The sequence below is a fragment of the Molothrus aeneus genome, chromosome 8 (assembly GCF_037042795.1).
Source record: "Molothrus aeneus isolate 106 chromosome 8, BPBGC_Maene_1.0, whole genome shotgun sequence".
Taxonomy (NCBI): Eukaryota; Metazoa; Chordata; class Aves; order Passeriformes; family Icteridae; genus Molothrus; species Molothrus aeneus.
The window spans coordinates 2,249,056-2,274,785 of record NC_089653.1 but is presented as its reverse complement, the minus strand read 5'-3'; the positions used below and the strand labels follow the sequence as shown (position 1 = coordinate 2,274,785).

The following is a 25,730-nucleotide window of genomic DNA, read 5'->3' as shown; positions in this document are numbered from 1 at the left end:
CCTTTCCCTGGTTTTTCCCCAAGTTCATCTGATGCTGATTGCTGAATTACTAGCAGAGTAGCAGGAATATGCCAAGTTTGCAGCTTGGCATATTCCTGCTGTGTGTCCCTTCCAGTGCTGTGCTCCAACAATGCTTGAGACCCTCTGGGGTCCTGTAGACCACAGACCTGTCCCCACTGCCTCAGAGCCTGTTCCTTGTAGGTCATGTCACGTTCTCTGCCCTAATGGTGAGTGGAGGACACCAAATATTTCCCCTCCACTTTTCCTTGCTGTGTTTTTCCAGCAGGGATTTCTCTCACCAGGCTTGTTGTGCTCCCAGATACATCCATCCAGAGTTGGCACACTGAAAGTGCTTTCATTTAATACTTCTTTTATCAGGCTTGATTTTCTATTGCTTTTTCCCTTTGGGTGTGCTTGGGGGAATTTATTCTTTTTAACAGGTTTATTCCAGTGTCAGGTATTGGTTCTAAAAGGCTGGGGGGAGGTAGGAGGGGGGGGCTTTGATTTGTTGCATGGAAAATGCATTTGGCTTCTGTTCCCTTCCTTGAACTGGGAGGGATGGAAAAGAGGAGGAAACTCAAACTTCTGCCTGTTTAGCAGCAGCTTTCTCATCCTGTGTGTCTGTGTCACACTCTCTTGTCTTCCTCTGTCACCAGAGGTTGGGTCCTGCAGGAACTTGATGCAGAGAAGGTGCCAGACTTCTCCTTGTGTGTTTTAAGTGGCACATCCCTAATCCTTGCAGGTAGCCCACAGTTTTCCACCTGCTCAGTGCTGGCTGATGTTACTATTCCTGGTAGAGCTGTGCTGGTGTTCTCAGTTGCAGCAGTACCTGTAGGAATAAGCACTTTCTCTTGTTGTGAAGGTGTGAAGACAGTGATTTTATTGACAGAAAATGCATGAGCTGGTTGAAGTCCCCCCCGTTGAGAACTAGGGGAATGGGCACATGGAGACAGGATGATTTTATTATTTTATTGTATTTCTTTTCAGTGTTATTTTCCCTTTATTTTTCCATTATGTTCCACAAGTCTCAAGTTTCTCATAAGCAGAACTAGAAGCAGGGTTTTGGGTTGGTGATTTGGTTAAATCTCTGGGAGGGATTAAATTGAGAAATACCCCCATACATCTCCCTTGCAGCTGAGGGCAAATTTAACCACTGATTCCAAAGCTTCCGAAAATGGCTTTGTGTGAAAATGAATTTTGGCCTCACAAAGTTCAAACATTTATCCTGAGCCAGAAATATACACAGATTTGCTCTCTAATTTAATAAAGCCATCCAAATAATATGATTTCTCCCATAACCATCGTTTATGTTTCACAGCAAAATGATAATGAGAAAGTCATTAGAAGTAATAAACAAAACAAAACCCACACAGCAAATCCTTCACCGAGCCTGATGGATGGGAGCAAGAGCAGCATTTGAATCTTAGGCCACGGAATGTGCAGTTGTTTTGAAGGAGATGTGTTCTTAAAACATTATTTTTACATGTTGCATTTGAATGGGGTTTGGCTGTGCTTGGGGTGGGTGCTGCACCCGTGCCAGGCTGGCATTGCTGCTCTCACCCCTCGGGGCTGGTTGCAATGGGTGATTAACAGGCACCTTTCTTCCCTCCCCTCCAAAAAAATCCTCCTCCTTATCCCAGCTTTGACAAGGTGCTTTTGTTTAAATTTCCTGGTTAAGTCTTGAACCGAGCACTGGGAATGTGCTGAGAGCAAGAACTCCATCCAGGTACCAAAAATGCTCTTTTTTAGCTTTTATTTCTAGCTGGCTGTGCACTTTGGGTTGCAGCCTTAGCACTCACTGCTGGGTTATCCTCAGCCATGTGAATTTTTATTTGACTTCAGTGTTTTGCTCCAGTGGGCGTCTAGATTGGATATTAGTAAAAAAATCTCCACTGAAAAGGTTGTCAGGCTCTGGAATAGGCTGCCCAGGGCAGTGTTGGAGTCCCCATGGCAGGAGAGGTTCACTGGTATGACAATGGCTGGGGGCTCTGTACAAATCCCCAATGGGATGGGACTGGCTGGGAACGTGCCTTGAGCTGTTTTATTTTCCAGCATCACTCTCATTCCATGGTGATGACAATGGGAAGATGCCAGCAGCTCATATCCCAGGCAGCAGACCAAGAACTTAATGTTACAACTCACTTTAAAACTCTTTTGACCAATCACACAAAGCAAAAGCACATTGACAGTGGTTCTATCCAACCACTATAAGCACACATCCCTTTGGTTAAACAATGCTTGCTCATTTCAAATACAATACCTGCTTGTAAGCTTTCAAATACAATGCACAGAGCTCCATTATTAAGCTTGAAACTTCCTAACATCTCACTAGATAAACTTTTCTGCAGCTTAGGGAGTTATTCTAGCCAAGCATTAATACACAGACCATTGTTCTATTTGTCCTTGCTTTTCTACTTTTTACATAATTTTTCTGCTGACCAATCTCATGGCTGCTGCTTAGCTCTAATCACAGTTCTGCTGTCTCTGAGGCCTGCCTTTTGCAGCTTTCCCAAAACCCTCTGATTTTGTGGATTCCCACACACTGGCTGTGTGGATGTGGCACTGGGGGACATGGGTGAGTGGTAGTGGGCTTGGCAGTGCCCAAAATATCCACAAATGGATGTTTATCCATTGCCTCTGATTGAGGCATTGGGGGAGGGACAGGATTTTGGTAACAGCTCTTATCTGGCGGTTTACTGGGGCTGTTGGGTTTCCTTACAGGTCTCATTAATTGTTTTCCCAATTAGAGGACTCCTTTTGTTGATTTTTGAGCTTTCAGAATCACAGCAAAGGTGTGTGGACCCAACACACACCTTCCCATCACAGACAGGTTGGGATGCTGGAGGAGGAGAGATTTAATAGTGCAGAAAGCTCTGTAAGGCGACAGGAGCAAAGAGGAAGGAGCTTACCCCTGCTGCCTCCATTTCTCAGCTCTTGCTGTCCTCTGCCCCTTATTCCTGGGCTTTCCCATCCTTCCAGATCCTAGAGGAGCTCCAAGGGCTGGCTGTGGCACTGCTGGTGCCATGCATCCTGAGTTTTTGAGCCTCCTTCCCTGGCCTGAGCCAAGTGCTAGCAAATAACTCCTCCAATTAAGCAAAAAAAAGCTTTTCATTCTTCTTACACTGAACTGAAAATAAAAATCAATAGAAGAAATTCTGCTGGATGAAGGTTTTGGAGAGTATGTCTTGCTCTTTTCCTGCTGCAAACCAGGGCATGGAGTACCTTTTTAGCTTCCTTTGAAAAACAAATGGTACATCTGAGCTGTCCTTGGGCAAACCCTTGCCTGCTGACATTTCAAAAATTGCTCTTTAAGGTTCCTCCTCACTCCCTCCTTCCTTGTGCTTCTCTCTCCTCCTAAAAGAAAATCCTATTTATGTTTTCACCTTTGGAAAATAAAAAGGGTTTAAATAAAAAAATAACTGTGCACAGGCTGGAGCTGCATGGGGGGCAGAGAGGAGAGAGCTCTTCTGCTTTTCCCTCCTTTTCCCCAGCCAGAAATGCTGTGAGCAATTGCTTCTCCCCTGGGAAAATGAGACTCCCTGGCCTCCTGGCTGCTCTCATCCAGGAGGAACTTTTGTATTTAAACATGCTTAGCACTAAGCTGAACATGAATTTCCCTCAAGCCACCAAAAGCAGCTTCCAAGCTGCCTTTTCAGCAGCCTGCCCTTGGCAGAGAGAGCTGCTGGGAGTGTGAAACCTGGGGAAAGCTGGAATGCCCAGAGGCATCCTTGTTTAAAATGAGCTCCCTGTTCATGTCCAGAGGGCAGATCTTCATCTGGAAGTGCCTGAATTTGTTTTTTCCAAGAGGCTGAGTCTGAGGATGGTTTGGCAGGTGTATGCTTGATGTGGCAGGGAGAAGCAAAGCGATGTTGTTGTCCTGTGCTGTTGATTTGGCTGCTGGGATGCTGGGCTGTCCCTGGGGAGCAGGGTGGCTGCTGTGGGTAACCAGCTCTCCTGGGGCTGAGAACTGCAGTCATTTTGTCACTTGGGAGGGCTGGAGGAGATCCTGGTGGCTTCCCATGGAGTAAGAGCCTGAATGAGAGATGTGGGACTCCTAGCAGCTCTTCAAAATGCAGTTTATTGCGTCCAAGATGTTACAGCAGCCATGGGTCATGGGAGACAGAACCACAGCTCCAGCTGCAGACAGGCCTGGAGACCCTTTGGTTTTGGTTACAATGCATTATATACTTTTTGCTGAGCATTTTAATACATAAGAACCAATCTATATCTTAACTTTTACCTATAGTCTATCATAACCATCTTTACCATATTATGGTTAATACTATCCAGTCACATGAGTTAGTATGCTACAGTTTAATCTTAAAGTTGTTTTTCACTTTTCTTGCAGTGGAAAATTCTTAGACCTTTTTTTCTATTTACTTGCCTTTGGTATCTTTTTGTTTTTCCAAGACCTATTTCTGCTTGGTAAAAACATCTTTTTTTGTTTGTGGTCAACGTATCCTTTGCTCTAGTCATAAAACCTCCTTCCAACCCGACTTAACCTTTGCTTTCTTAGCTGTCCACTAAGAATGGCTCAGCAATCCTCAATTTACACATCTATTATTCTTCTATATCAAAACTTGCTTCCATCTCTATTTTGTTCTCAGGTTCTACATTCAGAGAGCTTTCTGCCAAGAAAAGCTTTTCACAGATGACTGTGAAACTTTCTTGTCAAACTTTCATCCTTCCCAACACCATGGCTTTGCGGGGAGGTGTAAAACAGATACACTCATCCTTTTGGGGGGATATTGATGGTTCTGTAGAATGGGCCTTGTGTGTGGCTGCAGTGTGGAGGCGTTGAGCAAAGCATGGAAATTGGGGTTTAAAAAGTGCTGGTGGAACACCACTGCAGGGAAATGACAGATGTCATTTGTTAGTGGCTGCAGAGATGCTTTGGGTAAGAAGAATTACAACCCCACATTTTTCCCTGCAGCCTCTTTTGCTGCCCTTCTGAAGGAAATGCTGTGGGAAATGAATTTGTAGAAAATTCTTAAAGCTTGATGGAAAGATCACATAGTATGTATTTGTATGCAAACTTTGAGACAAGAAATGTTGACTTAGAAATGTTATAGAATAAGGCAGACATTGTTGAGATAGAACTAGAACCAAAATGAATTGGTAGAAAATTCTTAAAGCTTGATAGGAGGCTGACATAGTATGTATTTGTATGCAAACTTTTAGACAAGAAATGTTGACTTAGAAATGTTATAGAATAGGACATTGTTGAGAGAGAACTAGAACCAAAATGAATTTGTAGAAAATTCTTAAAGCTTGCTAGAAGGTTCACATTGTATGTATTTGTATGTAAACTTTGAGACAAGAAATGTTGACTTAGAAATAGAATAAGACAGACATTGTTGAGAGACAAATAGAACTAGAACCAAGTTTTAAAGGATGGTCTTGTGAATAGGACTGGATACTTTGGAGAAATATAACTGTGCAAGAAGCATTGTAGGAAGAGAAATTTGCAGAGGCCAAAATGCCAGAGCCTGCTTTCCCTAAAATCCCTGTCAGGATGTTAGCTGGCACCTTCCAGGGGGCACCAGGGGAAGAGGAGAGCTTCCTTTTCCAAGAGGAAGGCCTCAGGAAGCTGGGGGATGATGGCACAGCCTTGTTTTGCTGCCAGACTTCCCCATCCCTCCCCGAGCGTCCCCAGGCTGAAGGCAGGCCCTGGCATCCTTCTGAAGGCAATTCTCATTCAGCCAGCAGTGGTTTGGAAATAGTCACTCATCAGGCACTTATGGATCTTTCAAGCACCTTTCTCTCCCTAATAATCCCACCTCTTGGGAGGTATTGATTCTCCTCTGTTGGCTGCCTCTTGGTATTCCACAGTCTGTGTGAGCCCGTGGAAATCGCTGTGCTGTCATTTTCATGCAGCAATTACCTGCTCCTGATTCCTTTCATCCCCAATCCCTTCCCAGAAATCTGAACTCTGCTTTGACAAACCACCCTGGAAGAAAGAGAGGGTCAGAGTTCGGGAAGAGGGCTCACACAACAAAAACTTTGGGGAGTGATTGACTGGAAGGTGCTCAGCTGGTTTTGGGGGCTGTTTTTTGGACATCCAACACAAGTGGGATGCTGTGGCTTCCCAGCCTGCAAATGTGACTTCATGCCTTGCTTTTTTGCTTATGCCAATAAAATAGGAAATTCTTGGAAATTTCCAGGAAACCTGGCTTCTGGGCAAAGGATCAGCCTGGAGAGATAAGGGCAGCTGCTTTTTCCAAGTCATCCTCAATCCTCTGCTGGGGAATGGGCTCCTTCCAGTACCTGGAGGGGCTTTTGACAGGGGGAAGAGGGAATGGCTTCACTGCCATAGGGCAGGGCTGGATGGGATGGGATATTGGGAAAAAATTGTTCCCTGTGAGGGTGGGGAGGCCCTGGCACGGGGTCCCCAGAGAAGCTGGGGCTGCCCCATCCCTGGAAGTGTCCAAAGGAGCTTGGAGCAACCTGGTCTAGTGGGAGTGTTCCTGCCCATGGCAGGGGCTTGGAATGAGATGGTCTTTAAGGTCCTTTCCAACCCAAACCATCCTGGGATTCCTCTCACCCTCCAGAAGGTTGTCCTTTCATTTGGGGTTATGGTTCACCCATCTGAGGAGGGGCAGATTTGGGAATTTGTTTCAACCCATGATTTTTCTTTTCTTTCTGGGTGTACAGAGGTTGAAGGACAGGATGATTTGCAGCAGTGGGGTTTCCTCCAGCCCTGCCTGCTGTGGCACAGGAGCTGCAGCCCCCCAGGAGTGGCACCGAGCCTGGCACTGAGCCTCTCCTCCAAACTAAAAGGCATTTTGTTATTAAAGCAGCATGCCTGGGCAGTGAGGGCTCTCACTTGAACAGAATCCCCATTCTAGCAGAGAATAAATTAAAAAGCCAACTGGCCATGGCTGCCTGAGGAGCGCCAGGACCTGAGATAGGGCCAGAAGTCAGATAACAAACAGTGTCCAAAATTGCAGCGCCTGGTGCATGGCGTGAAATTAAAACCTTCCCTGCCTCCTCCTGCATGCTGTAACAAAACAGCTCCTGACACAGTCTGCCAGCACCAGGAGTGAAGAGGAGAATAATTAAATACCTGGGAGCTTTTGCATCTGAGGGAAGGGAAGGGATCAGGCTTTTGTGCCATGGACTTTAGTGGTTTGGAAGCTGGACTTAAGTTGGAAGGGTCAAAACCTCCCAAAAACCAACTGAGCACCTTTGAGACAATCACACCACAGGGAAACTCTCCCCAGAGTTTTTGTTGTGTGAGCTTTCTTCCCACACCCTGACCCCATCTTTCTTCCAGGGTGCTTTGTCAAAGCAGAGTTTAGATCTCAGGGAAGGGATGGGGATGGAAGGAGTCAGGAGCAGGTGATTGCTGTGTGAAAATGACAGCACAGCGATTTCCACGGGCTCACACAGACTGTGGAATACCAATCTGGGCTGCCTTGCTACCCAGATGGGTGGAATCTGCCTTTCCCCCCCTGTTTTTTTGACTTTTCCTCTGAGTTTGGTGCCTCCACCTTCCCTGTGAGGCTCAGCCCTGGAATGTGCCTGTGTGGCACTGGCTGTTCTCTTTCCATCCCTCAGGAAGGACATTTCCCTGGAGTTACCACCCAGGAGTGATGAAGAGGGCAGCACTTTTTAATCAAAGTTACATTTGGTGAAGCTGATATTATTCACTCTGCTTTATTGTAGCTATTTTTACACGGGGGTTAGAAGTTAATGCTACCCAGAGAGCCTGGTTTTGCTGGATTCTGGCAAGCCCCAAAATCCATCAGCACATCCAGGCAGGGCAGGAAAGAGCCCAAGCAAAAATAAACTCACTAGATGAACTGAGAGAAGAAAAAAAAACCGCCAAAAAAACAGTTAAAAACCCAAACCTTTTATAAAAACCAGACCCTTGATAATTGAGGGTCTGGTCTGGAAGGGCAAAACCCAGGCAGGACCATCAGCTGCAATCAGCAGAAGGATGAGCTGCTCCAATCAGCACGGGAAGGGGAGCAGGAGCCTGGCAGGAGGGCTGGGAGGGGGAGATGCAGGGTTAGTTTTTCCCTGCCCTGGCAAATGATCCTGACTCTGTCCTGCTCCTCAGCCACACCACAGGTGATAAGGCATGGTGCGCTCCTGGTGGGGGGTGTCAGCACTCAGGAAAAGGCTGGGACTGGAGACAGTGCCTCAAAGGGAATGGTTTCAGCAAGGAAGGTTTTGCCAGGGTTGTGTGAGTTTGAGTCTGTCTGGGTTTGGGGGTTTTCCCTCCCACTTTCCCCTAATGCCATGTGAATCCCTTGGACCTGGCAAGGATGCTGGCAGAGCTGGGGTCTCCTCTGCTGCTTGCAAGAAGAAAGCTGATTCAAAATGTGGTGAACTGGGGGAGGGAAGGATGGAGTCATCTCTCTGTTTCTAGAAAAGGACAAAAGTGCAGGTGTTTTCTTTCTTGTTTGCTTTCCCTCTCCTTCTCCTTTCCCACCGTGTTCTTGCTCTTTAGCACAGGTGTCCCATGCTGGAATGTGCTTTGTAAGCCTTTTCCTGCTGCATTGTCCCTGCAGGAGATGTTGTGGTGAGCTTTTAGGACCCCATTGCCTTGGATCTTGTGATGTTCCCAGTTAAAACAAACCCCAACAGACCAGCCAAGCACTACTGTCATAAAACACCAGGTCTTTTAAAAACCACTTAAGGTATTTTTAAAATCTGCTTGACATAACTGGTGTCACCAGTAGATTGCTTTGACCCTTCTTCTGATGTGAGTTCCCAGTGTGCTTGGCCAGTTCTTTGGGCTGGATTGTAAAGGCTGGTTCCTTTGGCAACACGAGGAGAAATTAGAGGGAAAAATTGTTTGCCTCAACACAGAGGTTATGAGACCTCAGGCAGACACATGCCATTGCAGAAAAAGAGGTTTTTAGGAGTTTTTGCTGCCATCCTTCCCCAAACCATGGTTAGGGGGGAGTTGGAAGGAGACAACAGGTTTTCAGAGGGGGTTATCAAGTTAATGTTGAGGACTGGCTCCACACTGACAGAGAGCAGGTTTGGGTTAGATATTAGGAAGAAATTCTTGTTTGTGCTTCTAAATCTCCAAGAAACAGCCTGAGCAGGAGGTGAGGAGACTTTTCAAGCTGCCAGGGCAGTGGAGACAGTGTGAGGTGCAGAGGGCAGGGCCCAGCTCTGTGAGGGACGGGCCCAGCTCTGTGAGGGACGGGCCCAGGGCTGCTCCCCTCAGGGGTTAAATGCCAGCACAAACACCTCATTTCTAGTGACACTTATCAAAAGCACAGCCTATGGAGAAGACCCACAAAATAAAAAATGGAGACAGCGTGAGGTGCAAAGGGCAGGGCCCAGTTCTGTGAGGGACAGGCCCAGTTCTGTGAGGGACGGGCCCAGCTCTGTGAGGGACAGGCCCAGGGCTGCTCCCCTCAGGGGTTAAATCCCAGCACAAAGACCTCATTTCTAGTGACACTTATCAAAAGCACAGCCTATGGAATAGACCCACAAAATAAAAAATGGAGACAATGTGAGGTGCAAAGGGCAGGGCCCAGTTCTGTGAGGGACGGGCCCAGCTCTGTGAGGGACGGGCCCAGCTCTGTGAGGGACAGGCCCAGGGCCGCTCCCCCCAGGGGTTAAATCCCAGCACAAACACCTCATTTCTAGTGACACTTATCAAAAGCACAGCCTATGGAATAGACCCACAAAATAAAAAATGGAGACAGCGTGAGGGCACCCCACAGTGTGAGGTGCAAAGGGCAGGGCCCAGTTCAATGAGGGACAGGCCCAGGGCTGCATCCCTCAGGGGTTAAATCCCAGCACAAACACCTGATTTCTAGTGACACTTATCAAAAGCACAGCTTATGGAATAGACCCACGAAATAAATCAGGTTGGATGTGGCTTAGATGCATCATCATGTTAAAAATAACTTTTCCCTTTTCTCTCTTGTTTCCTGAATGTCTCATCCTTGAGCACAGCTCAAGACACACAGAAACACCAGGAATCTTCACACGGTTTGGGTGGGAAGGGACCTTAAAGCTCATCTAATTCCAACCCTCTGCCATGGGTAGGGATTCCTTCCACTACTCCAGGCTGCTCCAAGCCCATCCAACCTGGCTTTGGACACTTCCAGGGATGGGGCAGCCACAGCTGCTCTGGGCACCTGTGCCAGGGCCTCACCTCCCTCTGAGTAAAAAAATCTCTTTCTCACATCTGACCTAAATCTCTCCTCTTTCCGTTTAGAGATGATACTTTTTAAAAAGATGATACTTTTAAAAGATCATACTTTTTTTCCCCATTTGGGAAAAAACCCTCCTTAGGATTGCTGGCTTTAGGCTTCTCTGTCTTTATGAAGTGTCTGATTTGTTCAGCCTAGTTCCTGCCTGGGTTTTCCTGTGGTTCAAGGCCGAGTCAGCCTCCATACATTGTATTTTAAAAGGTTGTTCCCTGTGTGAAAAACGCCAATCACTTGTTTCTAAAAGTTTAGAAGTTTAATAGTGATAAAATTGTTATAAAAATAGCAATATAATTAGAGTAATAATAATTTGGACAATTAGGATTAGGGCAATATGAGACAATAGAAACAAAGAGTTACAAGACAGTCCAGGTACCTCTTTCTGGGCAAAATAAGCCCGAAAAAGGACCCACGTTAACAGAGGATTAACCCTTAAAAGCAACAGCCTGTTACATATTCATACACCCCATCCGTGATGCATAAATTCCATTCAAACCCAGGATTCTGTCTGGTCAGTGTCAACTTCTTCCTCTTCATTCTAAAGGCATCTTCAGATCTGAGTGAGGCAGGAAGAAGTTAGTTTCTCCTGATAAGAGGGCAATAAATTCTTTTTCTCTGAAAGATTTGGGTGTCCTGTGGCTGCTATCTTGATGTGAGTCCTTTCTTTAAAAAAAGTATCTTACATAGCATAGTTTCTATTTTAACATTTTGTTATAACCTAAAACTATATTTAACACACTAGAGAATTAATACAGCATAACTTTCTAACATAACACAGATAAGATTCATTTGAATATTTTAATCATAAAATATGCATTTTTCACACCTGCACATCCCACTGCCCCAGGCTGTCTCTGCCCAGGGACAGTGGGACACAGGGGAATTGGAGTGTTACTTCCTGTGGGAAGTGGTGCCTTGGCTGTGGCAGGAACTCTTCCTGCTGGAGTTTGCTGCCTCAGCACAGCCCAGCCCGATGAGGAGACCCCAGCTGAACCCGTATCGATCCCTCCTCTGCTAATGAAGCCATCCAGGGGAAGACAGGGAAGTATTTTTTTGAATCAGCACAGCTGTATGGATTTTGTGTTCACTGGTGTTGAGGGTGGGTACCTGCTCTCAGGCTGCTGCAGAGTTTTCTTTTTGATGGATCTTTGGGATTTACAAATCCCAGATTTCAAAGGGAGTTGTGGGGTTTTTTTCCTTTGTTTTCTGAGGACATATTACTTGCTCCTCCCATGGTCAGAGGGGTGCTGCTCTGTGCTGGGAAAGGTGCTTTTAGCTTCTCTGCCAGAACAGCAGATGAACGAGCAATAAAATAAATAAATAAGGTAGAAAAAAGCAGGCCTGGCTAAAATGGGAGCAAGGAAAGGTGATCCTCTTTTCAGGATTACACTTGCTAAATCAGAGGGTCTTTTGAAGATTCAAGAGAAGGGGACAGTGAGAAGTCCTGGGATAAGAGGAGATAGCAAGAAGGCAGTGAAGTGACAAAGCAAGTCCCAGTTCTTCCTGGCCAACTTGGTGGCCCTCCAAGGTGGCTCAGGACAGCTTGAAGAGGCATGGAGAGGGACATGTGGCTAGATAAGCATCCGTAGCTTTCATCTATATATTTGCAGTATGTTGTATAAATGAAGACAATACCTAATGACTCGTGGCTATTATTTGAAGTGTCCCACTGTTTTACAGATTTATTTGTCATTTCTTGTAGTAACACCGATGATAATGAATTCATTTGTATTAATGGGGGTGTCGTGGACTTCCGTTGATATCCCACATTAATTAATGTACCATTAAAAGGAAGTGGCACCCAATTAATATCAAGTGGGAGCGGTGTTGCCGGTGTCCTGTCATTAGGGTTTCATTTGTAATGCATTGTTTGAATGCTCTGCCTTAATGGAAGTCATTTGCCATCCAGAGCATCACCCAGTGGGCTGCCATGGGGTGCCAGAAAGAGAAAGTTAGTGGCAACTGCAAAAAAAAAAAAAAAAAAAAGAAAAGATATTAAAAAATATTCAAAAAAGCAGGATCTGTCAGATTTATGGCATAGCCCTCAAGAAGGGACTGGAAAAAGGATTTTTTGTCTCACCCCACACTGAATGCTGGCTGGTAGTAGTGGCATATCACTCTGGTGGTTTGACTTTGCTACTGAATTTTGATCTTGAGGGGAGGGAAGTGGAAAATCCCCCTGGATTCTGTAATCCCCCTGCCTTTGCATCCCTAACCAAAAGCAGCTACTGCAGGAGTGCAGACCTTGACTGTGGCCACCTGGATCCACCTGCTCCATGCCCACCATCTCCAGGAAGATGAGAGCCAAAGGGGTGCCGGGCCATCTGCCGTGGATGCCCTTGCAGAGAGTTTGGAGTCTGCTCCAAATGCCCTTTTCCAGCAGGAAAATCACACCAGCAGGAGAAATGTGATGCTGTTGAAGCCGGGGGCTCTCTGACTGACAGGTTTTCACATTCTTGGCGCTTGTGTCTGACTTTCAAGTGTCTCGTTAGACCATCTTGGCTTCCCATCTGCTGTCTCCAAAACTGGGACTGACCTACCATCAGCCAAGGAGGGAAGCACAGACTGCCTCCCAGCCTTTGCCCTGGCTCCTTGAAGGCTGGAGATGCAGAATGGCAGAGAAATGTGGCTTTTGTGATGAAATTTGGCTGTGGATGCTGAGTTGGTGAAGTGGTGATTGCATCACCAGCCTTATCTTCTGCCCCCTCCCACAGCAGTGGGAAGCTGCTGGATTTTGTGAATTGGGTGATCTTTAAGGTCCTTCTCTTACCATTTTAGGATTCCATGATTCCTCTCCTGGTCTTTCCCCTCCAGACCTGTGCTGCAGAAGTCACTGGTGCCACCAGGAACCTCCAGCTCCTTGGGGTGCTGTGCCATGGATCAGCCACTGCATTGGCAAGGGCAGGGTTATTTTTGGTGGGCAACAGGGGAATCTCTGGGCTGGAAAAAGCAAGCAGGTTTATCCCATGGGATACCAGAGCATCTTCTGTTTGTCCTGTGCCTCTGAGTGCCATTGTCCTGCCAGCATGGTGAGTTCCCCTGTGGCTGGGTGGTTGTGATGTCCCTTCCTCCTATGTTGGGTTGGGCTGTGGCTGCCGTGAACGAGCATTCTCAGCTCCGAGTGTGGTTATCCAGCAGCTAATTCCTCTCCAGCTCCTGTAAAGCATCCATCCATTCCAGCTGTGTTTATGGTGTTTTCAAAAGCCCCTCAATTGAATTATAGCTCTGCGGTGGCTGTTTGCCAGTGTCACCCGATAATGAGGGAGGTCACTTAATAGAGATAGCAACAAGAGGTACATATTAATGAGGGCTGATTGAAAGGTGGGGTGGATTTCCACCAAAAAGATAAAAAAAAAATTGTAAAAAGGGAAATTATCAGGTTTTAAAATCAAACTTAGAAATTGGAAATTGCCTGGCTCGGACGAGCAGTAATGCAATTAATAAATGTAATTAAAAGTGCAATTAAGAACACAGGAACTGGGATTCTGTGCACATCCATGTGAGCATTCTGAGCTGGCACACGAGCGAGGGACTCAGTCTGGCAACCCGGGATAGAGCACGGGGACAGAACCCAAAACACAGGGCTGGCTTTTTCCTCTCGGAGGGGCTGGAAGAGGGGCTGTGGCTCTGCTTCTGCATTTATTTCCTGCAGCAAGCCACATCTGGGCAGGGATAGGTGACTTAAATCAGCCCAGGATGAGCGAGACGGGGTCCCAGGTGTATCAGGAGCATAGTTGGAATCCATGTCAGCTCTGTTGCACAGCACCCCTGCCTTCAGAAAGAGGCACCGAGTCCTCTTTCCTGCCTGCAGGGATTCGGGATCGGCGGGAGCGCCTTTGCCTGGAGCGCAGGGATGTGCGAGCCGGCTTTTAGCGGAGAGCAAAGCTCCTTCCATCCGCCCCACTGCGCAGTGAGAGGCAGGGAGAGAGGGAAAAGCGCCGCCAGGAGCGGCAGCAGGGAATGATTTAGGAGTAATAGTTTGACCTGAGCTGTAAGAGGAGCGCGGAGCAGCCGAGCATCTCCTGATGGGAGCGGTCAGCTCCCACCTTGCTGCGGGGGCAGGGGGAGCAGGAGTGGGGCTGGCCAGGTCTCGGGTTTCTGGGGTTGAGATGACCCCCGAGGTATTAAAGAGTCTTTTTTCCCAGCCCCACGACCAAAGAAGAAGTCGAGATTCCTCGGCTCTGGTTTTCAAGGTTGTTTATTTTCTCTTATCTATTCCATTCTTTCTCTGACCTGCTGAGATCTGTCCAGCAGGTTGGGTTGTGGCACAGTCCCTGCCCTTGGGGCGGTGTTAGCTTTTTATACTAAAAACTACCTGTACTTTATTTACAATAATTTTCCAATACCTATCACCTGTGTTAGACAGTCTGTCTCTAAACCAACCCAGAAGTGTCACCATCACAGCAGAAGATGGGGGACAAGAAGGACAGGGCATGCCCAGATTCCTCCATCCTTTCTCTTGAACCCCCATTCTAAATCTCCAAAATTCTACTTTTTCACCCTGTGATAAATTCTCTATCATTCTACTCAAACTCTTGTGACTTGTAAATCCTCACACAAAGTTGGTAATTGTTTCCATGGGCTAAAATCAAAGGCACAGGTGCCTTTGACTCCGTGCCAAGGTCTCTGAGCCCCCTGCTAGGGTCTCGAATCACTCAGGGCAGCCAGAGGAATGTCCTGGGTCCCATCAGTGAGGCTGTGCCAGGGAGGAATCAGAGCTGGCTGCTGCTGGAGCCCCCGTATGTGCCCCCCGGCCCGTTTGTGTCGCCTCATCTCACCGACCTTCCGCCAGCTGCTCGGCCAGATTGCTGCCGCTTCTCCACATTTATTTGCATGGCTGCAGCATGCATCGGCATCCTAATCATCCCCACCAGCCTCTGCCGGGTGACTTTGCCCTGGGAGGTCACATGGAGGTCCTCTACAGAATCACAGAATTCACAGAATGATGAGGTTGGAAGAGACCTCCAAGATCATCGAGTCCAACCCAGCCCCAACACCTCAACTAAACCCTGGCACCCAGTGCCACATCCAGGCTTTGTTAAACACACCCAGGGATGGTGACTGCACCACCTCCCCAGGCAGGCCATTCCAGAACTTTATCACTCTCTCCATGAAAAATTTATTCCTAATATGCAACCTATATTTCCCTTGGTGCAGGTTAAGCCTGTGTCCTCTGGTTCTCTCAGTGCTGCCTGGAGAAAGAGCCCAGCCCCAGCTGAGCACAGGCACCTTTCAGGAGCTGTAGAGAGTGACAAGGTCACCCCTGAGTCTCTTTTTCTCCAGGCTGAGCACCCCCAGCTCCCTCAGTGGTTCCTCACAAGGTCTGTGTTCCCAGCCCCTCTCCAGCCCCATTGTCTCCTCTGGACACCCTCCAGTGTCTCAATGTCTTTCCGAAACTACATGGCCAGCCACTGAAGAGGGGCAGCTGGTGTGGTGGGATGAGCCCAAAATACAGCAAAATAGGCATTTCTGGTGCCCAGCATTCTTGTCAGAAGGTTGTTGTGGTTGAAGCCTGGCCAGTAGCTCAAAGCCATGCAGTGCTCACTCTGGGTGTTGGAAAAGTGGACGCCTTGAAGGGAGTGTCAGGAGAATGAACTCCCAGATCTCCTCTGCTTCATCTCCCACCTTTGCTTGTCTCCCACTCTGACCCTGCTGTAAAAAAGTCAGCTCTCCATATTCCCCCTCTCAGCCCTTTGCCCACGAGGCTCCTGGTGTCAGGCCAGTTGGACAAGACTGATGGATCCAAGCATGTCTGGGGTGTTGGTGGCCCGTGAAATGGCTTTGCTGTGGGGGGAAACTCTCCAAGGCACTGTGCAACCTGCTCCAGAGGGACTTAATGCTGTGGGAGCAGGTGCCATGGGCCTCAGGAAAGACGAGGGAAGCTGGATTTTCTGTAAATAGCTTTTTTTTTTGGTTAGCCCTGTGTGAAAGGAGAGCCTTTTCACAAGGATCACTTGAGTTGGAAAGGACCTCTAAGATCACCAACTTGAGGCACTAACCCAGCACTGCCAGGTTACACAGCCATGTCCCCAGGTGCCACAGCCACACATCTTTAAATCCTCCAGGGGCTGTGACTCCACCACCTCCTTGGGCAGCCTGGGCCAGTGCTGGACAAACCTTCTGTGCTGGGCTTGCAGGGCCTGGTTTTGGGTAGCAGAGGGCCACAGAGGTGGCTCTTGTGAGAAGCTGCTGGAAGCTTCCACCATTTCCAGCAGATCCAATCCCTGATGGCTCTGAAGATGGACATGCTGCTGGCCAAGGCTGGGCCAATTAGGATGGTAACAGATTTAAGAAGAAATCAAAACCAAGTTGGGAGTGCAATGTTAATTCCAGCCAGAGAAGAAGAGGAGGTGAGAACATGTGAGGGAAACAACATGGAAACACCAAGGTCAGTGGAGAAGGAAGGGCAGGAGGTGCCCCAGGCACTGGAGCTGAGATTCCTGTGCAGGCCCTGGTGAGACCATGGTGGAGCAGCTGTGCCTCTGCAGCCTGTGGGGATCCACAGGACATGCAGAGATCCACCTGCAGCCTGTGGGGATCCATGGGGGATGCAGAGATCCACCTGCAGCCCCTGAGGGATCCCTGGAGGAGGCTGTGACACAGTGGGAGACCCAGTGGAGAGAAGGGCCCTGCTCCCAGGCTGGAGCAGCCTGTCCTTGGAGGACTGCACAGCATTTTTGGGAGGACTGTGTGCTCATGGGAGGGACTCAGGTTGCAGCAGTTTTGGGAGGACTGCTGCTCGTGAGAGTGGAGCCACACTGGAGAAGCTCACAGAGAACTGTCTCCCCTGGGAGGGACCCCATCCCTGAGCAGTGGAAGAAGAACTGACCCAAACCCCCTTACCCTGTCTCCCTGTGCTGTCAGTGGGAGGGAGGGGTTGGGGTAAGAAAGGGTGTTTTCTAAGGACTTCTAAGGACTCTCATTATCCTCCTCTGATTTTCATAATAATAAGCTCACTTTCTACTTCTAAGTTGAGCCTGTTTTACCCCTGGAGTGTTTTTTCCCAGTCTTTAACTCATGAGCCCTTTGTTTAAATTTTTCTCTTCTCTGCCCAGCTGTGGCAGGGGAGGGGGAGTGAGCAGCTTTCATGGGTGCCTAGTGTTTGGCCAGTGTCAAACCACACCACCTTTCCATGAAAAAAATTTTCCTGCTATTCGATCTAAACCTCCCCTGGCACAACTGGAGAGGAACAATTTGTGGCAGACAAGAGGAGGTGGCGCCCTGACTTTTTTCAGGTGTCGCTCATGTTCAGCTGTGGCCTGGTTGGACACATCATGGAACAGTTTGGGTTGGAAGGGACCTTACAGGCCACCTAGCTCCAACCCCCTGCTATGGGTAGGGACACTCTGTACTATCCCAGGCTGCTCACATTGTGACCCCAGAGAGGGCATCTCCTCTGGGTTGTCATCTACCTTGTATTGGCTGGAGCAGCACCCACCCAAAATTTCATTACTGATGCATGTTATAATGTGGGTAACATTAAAATGCATATTATAATAGGGTTCATAATAAGATATTAAAAACTACCGGTGTGGCCAGAGAGTGAGGTGTAAATATTTTTTAAAATCCCTTTTTGGTAACCTCTTCTTCAGCCTTAATTGCCCTTCTGCAGAGGATGTTGCATAAGGCTGTGGTGTCCCAGCTGTGGGGGTCACCAGGGCACATCTGTGTCTGGTAATTCCTGCTGGGGTCACACGGGAGGTGACAGCCCAGGGCAGCTGTTTGTTCTGCTGGGCTGTGCTTGGGCCACCCCATGGCAGCTCTGGGATGGAAACACAATTTCCTGGGAGGATGGCAGAGCTGAGGGGCCCTGTAGCCCCACATTTCTCTTCACAGAGAAAAGCAAGGCACAATTCTTCCCAAGAATATTTCTGGGATTCACGTTCTCTGAACCTCAGAGAAAGGAAACACAATTCTTATCACTTGCTTGTGCCTGTGTTTGTGCAAAAATAGAATGCAATGTGGAGATTGTTTACCCAAAGTGAGGATGTTTTGTTTCCTTGGCATGTCAGGGCCAAGAGAGTGTGTGTGTTGGGACTGTTGGGTGACAGTCTTGAGATTCTGGGCAGTGTGAGCAGGGTTGAGTGCTTGGCAGGTTCAGTTTTAGAAGTATAGAATAATATAGTATAATAAAGTAATTAATTAGCCTTCTGATGTCCATGGAGTCCTCATCATCCTCTCCCCTTGCTGGGGCCATCACAGCATTGCTGTAGGGCCCAGCAATGGGACAAGAGGCACCAGGCAAAAACTGATGCACAGGAAGATCCACCTGAACATGGGGAAGAACTGCCCTGGGCAGTCACTGAGCACAGATTGTCCAGAGAGGATGTGGAGTGTCCCTGTCTGGGGATATCCCAGAGCCCTCTGGACACAATCCTGTGCCCTGTGTCTTCCAGCTAGAGCAGGAAGGTGGGAGCAGAACACTGGGGCCAGACTCATTCTGTGTTCCTGTGATTATTTGTGCTTTCTCACCTCTGCACTGCTCAGAGAGAGGCAATGTCTTGGTCTCTCCTCTGCCTCCCCCTGTGCAGCAACATCCTTCCATGTTTGAACAGGGATTTTAGGGGTTAGTTCCTTATTTTAACACATCCTGTCCTTGCTGCTGCGGATCCATTGGAACAGAGCAGTTATGATTAAGGAGCTCTTGCATTACTGTTCAGTATTTCTTATTGGAACCCCAAACTTCTTCCAATATTTTTTTTTAAACTTTTCTTATTTATTGCAAAATAAGGAAGGCACAAAGGACATCCCTACTTAGCACCCCAGAGCCCTTTAATTCCTGGAGCTGCTCTGGGGGGTCCTGGCTGCTGGAGCTGCTCCTGCTGAGCTGCCAGGTGAAGGAAGGGGTGCTGGAGACAGGTCAGGAGCAGGTCCCACTCCCATTTGCCCTCCTCCTCCTCCCCCCCAACAGGCTGCATCTGTCTGCATGTTTATTTTTAATCTCACATCTGCTGGCATCGTAACAAAGATTTAATGACATGACACAGTTTTGTCACCAGTTCTTTTTTTCTGTAGTGAATGAAGCCTCCATTGCAGGCTGCTGCAGAGAGCTGAAAGCTTTAAAAAATGACAGAATTTGGCCACTCGTGTAGAAAGCTCACCTGTTTGCCACCAGCACCTGTAGGCTGTTGTCTGCCTGGACAAAAAAAAAAAAAGATAGATTTTGTTATTTTTGCCTGTTGGTGAGATAAGCATAACCACAATTAGTCTTTGTTAATGAAGAAAAACCATGAAGGATATGCAGAAGAGCCCTATAAATGCTGAAAAAGCAGAAACATGGTCCAGCACAAGGCTTTCCAAAGGCATCTCCCTGGCTGGTGTCCTCTGCTCGGTATTTACCATCAAACATAAGCCCCAGGCTCTTCTGTTTATCCAGATGTTTTGCTTCATTGTTCAGATGATGGGCCACAGCTTCTGAGAAATAAAGATGCCAGCTTCCTGCTGAGGAATATCTCGAGCCTGTTTGACCCAGAAATGGCAGGAGGATTTTAAAGACATACTTTTATGCTTTTTAAGGCAGATGGCCCGAAATTCCTCTGAGTCCTGACTGCCTGCCTGGGCATGAGCACTGATGAGACCTTTTTCCCTGCAGGACTGTTGACATGGGATGTCTGCACCCTACAGCTGGTTTTGCTGGTTTGGGGGAATTTTATTTTATTTTTTTGCTTGAACTTGAGCTGTGGAAAAAAAGATGCATTACCCAGAGCACTCCATATGGGTCAGCATCCTGTCCCCTGTGTGCTGTTGGGAATAAGGGCATGTGTTTGGTAGTGAAATATTCTCACTGACCTGTGCATTTTGGGCAGAATCAGTGATTTCCCTCTCTGCATCCACGCTGCTCTGCTTCCTGTAACACTCCTCCTATTGCCTGGAAGCCCTTCTGCTCCCCTCCTGAATTCACTGGGGCTGTGCTTTGCTGGTGCTCCAGCCCTGAGGTCCCTCTCAGCCCCTCAGATGCTTTGGTGTTGATGTCCATGACTGATTCCCAGGGCCAAATCTTTGTCCAGAGCTGATCCCCTGCTTGTAGAGCTCCTGCTGTCCTGGCTAAGGAAGGGAGAAGCTGTAAAACAAGGATAAAACCATGGAAGTCACCCGGTGGTGTCTGCAAGGCCTGGAGCTGACAGTACCAAAGCTGGTGACCTCCGTGTCCCCTCCAGGCAGCTTCTCCTTTGCAAGGACGAGGAGATGAAGTCCCTTCAAAGCCTGCTTTGGGGCTATTGTGTGGAGTACAATGCAGGGGAAATCAAGCTCTCCTCTCTCCCAGCCAGCCCAGAGCAGCCCCGTAATCACGGGTGACCAGAGAGGATTTGCATGTTAAAAGCAGTGGCTAGGGGCACTGGAAAAGGAGAGGAAACATATTCATCAAGGCCAGCTTTATCCTTATGAATATTATTATTCCCAGGGCAATATAGCCCAGACCCTTCAGTGCAGCCCTTGCTCTGCCTCTCCCTGTGAGTGGTTAATTTGTGGTGCTGGGTGTTGTGACATTGGTACCCCAGGTGGTGGCTCTGGGAAGGAAGCTGAGTTGTTGGAGCAAGTGGAATGAGGTGGTGGAAGCAGCAATAGGAGGGCTGTGGGATGCTCTGGAGCTGCTCCTGGTGGTGATGGCTTGGGGGAACCAAAAGAGAGGCTGGGGAGATGCTCTGCTCTTGTCTGGAAGGTGTTTAGGAGTGCTCAGAAAGCAAACACCCACCACAGCCACCCATGAAGGGCTTCTTTGTCACCCCCAGCTGACAAAATCCTGCTTCCTGAGCAGATTAAAGGTCCAAGCCAGGATTAAGGTGCTGAGTACCCCAGTTGGTGGCTCTGGGAAGGAAGCTGAGCTGATGGAGCACCTGGAGTGAGGTGGTGGAAGCAGCAATAGGAGGGGTGTGGGGTGATGCTCTGGAGCTGCTCCTGGTGGTGATGGCTTGGGAGAGGCAGGTAGCCCAAAAGAGAGGCTGGGGAGATGCTCTGCTCTTGTCTGGAAGGTGATTTAGGAGTGCTCAGAAATCAAACACCCACCACAGCCACCCATGAAGGGCTTCTTTGTCACCCCCAGCTGACAAAATCCTGATTCCTGAGCAGATTAAATGCCCAAGCCAGGATTAAGGTGCTGAGTGTGGGGCACAAAATCAAAGGTTTACACGGCAGCAGGGCAGGGCTGGGTTAAGCTTCCAGAAAATGAGCAACTGTGAGGCAAAGGGCAGCAAAATTCCAGGACAGATGGGCTGGGGAGGATGTGGAGTCTCCATTGCTAGGAGGATTTCAGGATGGGAATGATTTAGGTGGAGCACAGGGGCCAGGTTTCTCTGCTGAGGTCCCTTCCAGCTATATCATTTATGCTTTTGTGACTGCTGATCACCAAAAAACTTGAAGGCGCTTTAAAAAATAATCCTCAGGCCGTGCCCTGAAAGGCTTTCTAGAGCAGCTTGATTTAGAGAAGGGAAAAAAAAAGGAAAAAAAAGGAAGGGAAATGGAAAACCTAAGTGGGAGCTGCAACCTCTCACACCTTGGCAGAAGTGACACTGATGTAAGGCAAGTGGAATTTTGCTGGAGTCCAAGGTGAGCTTGGGGTCCCTGCAATGCCACGTGCCTGGATACAAGGGCAGGGGCATGAAGGATGTGCATGGATGTGTGTCCTGAGCCTGGATTCATCAGTGGGAGCTGCAGAGTGTGCCCTGGGTTCCCTACTTTGTTGTACCAAATCCTGCCACCTGCCTTGAGGGCAAATTTCTGCTGGTCTGAGCCTTACCTGGGAAAATTTGGATTCTCTGGTTCTTTGCACCCAATATGAGGCTGGTTAAATAAGATTCCTGAGTGTGGAGCTCTCTTTTCCAATATTTTCTAGTAGAAGTGTTGACTGGGACAACCTTTGGTTTACTGCAAGCCCTGTGGTTCCCAAAAAACCCTGAAAATAGCTCTGTTTGTTTCGCAGATTTGGCCAAGGATTTTCTTGGAAGCAGTGCCCCATCTTTTAAACTCTGCCTCTCTCCTCAAGCCTCCTTTCCATCCTCTCAGCACTTCAGGCTACTTCTGTGTGAGCTGAGGGTGAATAACTCAATAGGAAAGGAGTTAAGAATAAAACACAGAGACTTGGGGAGAGGTTTTCAGGAATAATCCTTATTATCCCAGCTGGCCATAACCAGCCACTGCCAGGTCTCACGTGTGACCTTTGCTGTGTTCCCTTTTGAGATTTAGCTCCTTGTCAACCCTTTTGATGGTGTCACAGGCAGGGGGACGTGCCCAAGGTGTCGTGATGTGTACCTGGAGCCCCAGCAGAGCCTTTTAGCTGGCAGTCTGTGCTCGTGCCTTTAGGGAGAGACAAGAATATGCATTTTAAGATTTGCATAGGAACATGCAGCTGTTCCACCAAAAATGGATAATTGTTCTCCCCGCTGTGAAGTTAAACAATAAGAAGTGCCAAACTGCACTTGCCATTGCTGATTTTGTGCACTCAGCTGCATATTTTATGCATGTAGATTAGTTCCAGATTTATGACGATGGAACTGTTCATGCCTGCGTTAATCGGGCCAGGTTGTAGTTGCTGTGGAAACTACAACTGACTTTTATGTGAAGTTCTGTGTTGCATTTAATGTTATTTTTTTAAAATTTCCCCTTATTTTTTTAATGCTCTCCTATATTTAATACTTTGTGGTGAAAACAGTGAGGGAGTCAGTGTCAAAAATAAAGGTGCCTTTGGGCAAAAAACAAGTTTCATCAAAGAGAGCAATTTTTCTGGAAAGTTGGGATGTCTGGGGAAAATAAGGGTTTGTGATAGAGTGCCACCTTGACCAGAGCTGTATAACTATTATTATAAGTGTGTAACAACTATTATAGGCCCTGCAATACTGTAATAAAGAATACAGCTATATAACTTATAAATGTCCTGGAAATACAGGGCTGAAGTTGCTGGGTCTCTGATAACACTCCTGGTGGGAAAAGGAAATTGCTGGGGTGCGTTTGATGTGAAAATGGTGCACAGTGTTGTAGCAGGCACAGGGCCTGCTAGGCCTCCTTGGTGGCCAGTTGTCTAAGATAGGAAATGCCCAGTCATGATAACTGGACCAAAAGAAGCCCCTCTCCCACCTTTGGGCCCTTGTTATCTCTCTGTAAGACCATAGGTCACTTTCCCCTTGACCCTTACTGTTGGACTGTTTTTTGAAACCCACATACCCTATAAAAACCCCTATTTCTGCCCAGTTTGGCGGAAGAGCAGTCACTGAGACCCTTTGAAGAAGATACCAATAAAGGCACCTCTGTGGAGCCTCACACAGCACTTCTCCTCTCTCTCCCTGCATCTGCCAAAGGCACTTAGCAAACAAAGAGCCAAAATCACAAATGAGCTGAGAATCACTGGGGTATTTTAAGGGTGGTACCCCAGCCTGTTGCTGGCAGCTTCAGTTTTGGAGAAATCCAGCAAAAATCCCCATTCTCCATGGGGATAAAGAAGTAATTTCCCCAGGGTCTGGGTATCATATGAGAGGTGGTCTTTAGTGCTCTAAGGACTTGCAGGGTCCTCCTTGGTGGCAGCATTAGTTTTGGAGAAATCCAGCAAAGTTTGCACATGTTCAGGGTGGTGCCCCAGTGTCGGCCAGTGCGTGCAGCTGCCAATTGAGACCATTTTCCATGGAAAAGAGAAGTCATTTCCCCAGGGTCTGAGTGTCAGGTTAGAAATGGCTTTTGGTGCCAAAAGAGCTGATCTCATTCAAGAGCTGAGCTTGCTAAGATTGCCTGTGGCCCTGGAGTCTGCGTGAGGGGCCCAGACAGGTCCTGCTTAACTGGACTCTGCTGTCTGGGACACCCATGGCAGCTGTTTTTGGGGGAGACCCCAAAAACCCCAGAGCCACATTACAGTGTTACTGAAAAGGAAATTGGTGCTGTGAAATTGCCCAGCTGGCTCAGTCAGTAGAGCATATGACTCTTAATCTCAGGGTTGTGGATTTGGGCCCCACATTGGGCACCACTAGATGTATTGGTTTTGGTTTAGGGTAAATTTTGGAGAGAATTTTTAAAGGGTGTTTTTTTAAGGAAAATAGATTTGTTTGGGTTTTTTAAATTGGTTTGGGAAAAAATATTTTTTTTGAGAAAAGTGGAAAAAATTGCTTGTTAAATAATAAAATTTAAATAATATTAAATAATAAATTTTTTTATTGTTTTAAAAGAGATGATAAATTGAGAAAGTTTTTTTGGGGGGGGTTGTAGTTTAGTTTATTTAGTTTTTTATTAGTTTTTTTGATGTTGGAAATGTTATGGTTTAGGTTTGGTTTGGTGGGTTATAAATGTGAGTTGCTGGTGTTTTTTGGGTGTTTAGTTTAGAGTAGGTTTAAATAAGCCTAAAGAAAAGGGAAAAAATTACAGTGTTACTGATATTTATTTCTTATCTCCAGAACACCCCCGTGGGCACTCCAATTTTCATCGTGAACGCCACGGACCCGGACCAGGGGGCAGGAGGCAGCGTGCTCTACTCCTTCCAGCCCCCTTCCAGCTTCTTTGCCATCGACAGCGGCCGTGGCATCGTGACGGTGATCCGGGAGCTGGACTATGAAGTCACTCAGGCCTACCAGCTGCAGGTGAACGCCACGGTGAGTCTGACCCTGGCAGCTGCAGGCCTGGAGGGGTTCATTGTGTGTGCTGGAAATACCTGGAGGTGTTGATTGTATTTGCTGGGAATGCCTGGAGGTGTTGATTGTATTTGTTGGGAATGCCTCGACAAAGGCAGGGATGATGAAATGAACCTGACTCCATGTTCTCAGAAGGCTAATTTATTATTTTATTATACTACATTATATTAAAGAATACTGTACTATACTAGAGAATACAGAAAGGTTACTTACTGAATGCTAAAAAGATAATAATGAAAACTTGTGACTCTTCCCAGAGTCTCAACACAGCTTGGCCCCAACTGGCCAAAGAGTCAAAACAACTCACAGCAGAATCTAATCAAACGATCACCTGTAAACAATCTCCAAACACATTCCACACGAGCACAACACAGGAGAAGCAAATGAGATAAGAATTGTTTTCCTTTTCTCTGAGGCTTCTCAGCTTCCCAGAAGAAAAATCCTGGGCAAAGGGATTTTTTCAGAGAATGTGAATGCCACAGGTGTTGTCTGAAGTTTATGTTGTTGCCCTGCTCTGACAAATCTGCTTTTGGGCACATCCAGTATTTTCTGCTTAGCAAGGCATTGCAGCAGTGCAGTCTCTGGGTGGTTTTAAGTCACTGTGGGGAATGGCTGCACCTCTCCAACAGTATCTCACACGTGTCAGGGGCTTCTGCAGGAAGGGAAGCAGCTCCTGGGTGATGAAACCCAGTACAGGGCACACAGACCATTCACAGAATCATAGAATGGTTTGGGTCAGGCACCTTAAAGACCATCCCATTCCAACCCCCTGCCATGGGCAGGGGCACCTTCCTCTAGATCACGTTGCCCCAAGGCCCCTCCAGCCGGGCCTGGAACACTTCCAGGGATGGAACTACATCCACAACTTCCCTGGGCAAGCTGTGCCAGTGTCTCACCACCCTCTGTGTGAAGAATGTCTTTGGTATCCTTCAGACTCATTCCT

The 25,730-nt window shown here is 47.6% G+C and overlaps 1 protein-coding gene across 1 annotated transcript in view; it reads left to right on the top strand.

Moving 5' to 3' along the window:
- The window catches only part of CDH23 (cadherin related 23), a 224,500-nt gene that overhangs the window by 76,408 nt on the left and 122,362 nt on the right, over window positions 1-25,730 (top strand). The window contains exon 7 of the mRNA XM_066554157.1: window positions 24,554-24,748. Coding sequence (XP_066410254.1) covers window positions 24,554-24,748 — 195 coding nt within the window. The remainder of the gene's footprint in view (window positions 1-24,553; window positions 24,749-25,730) is intronic.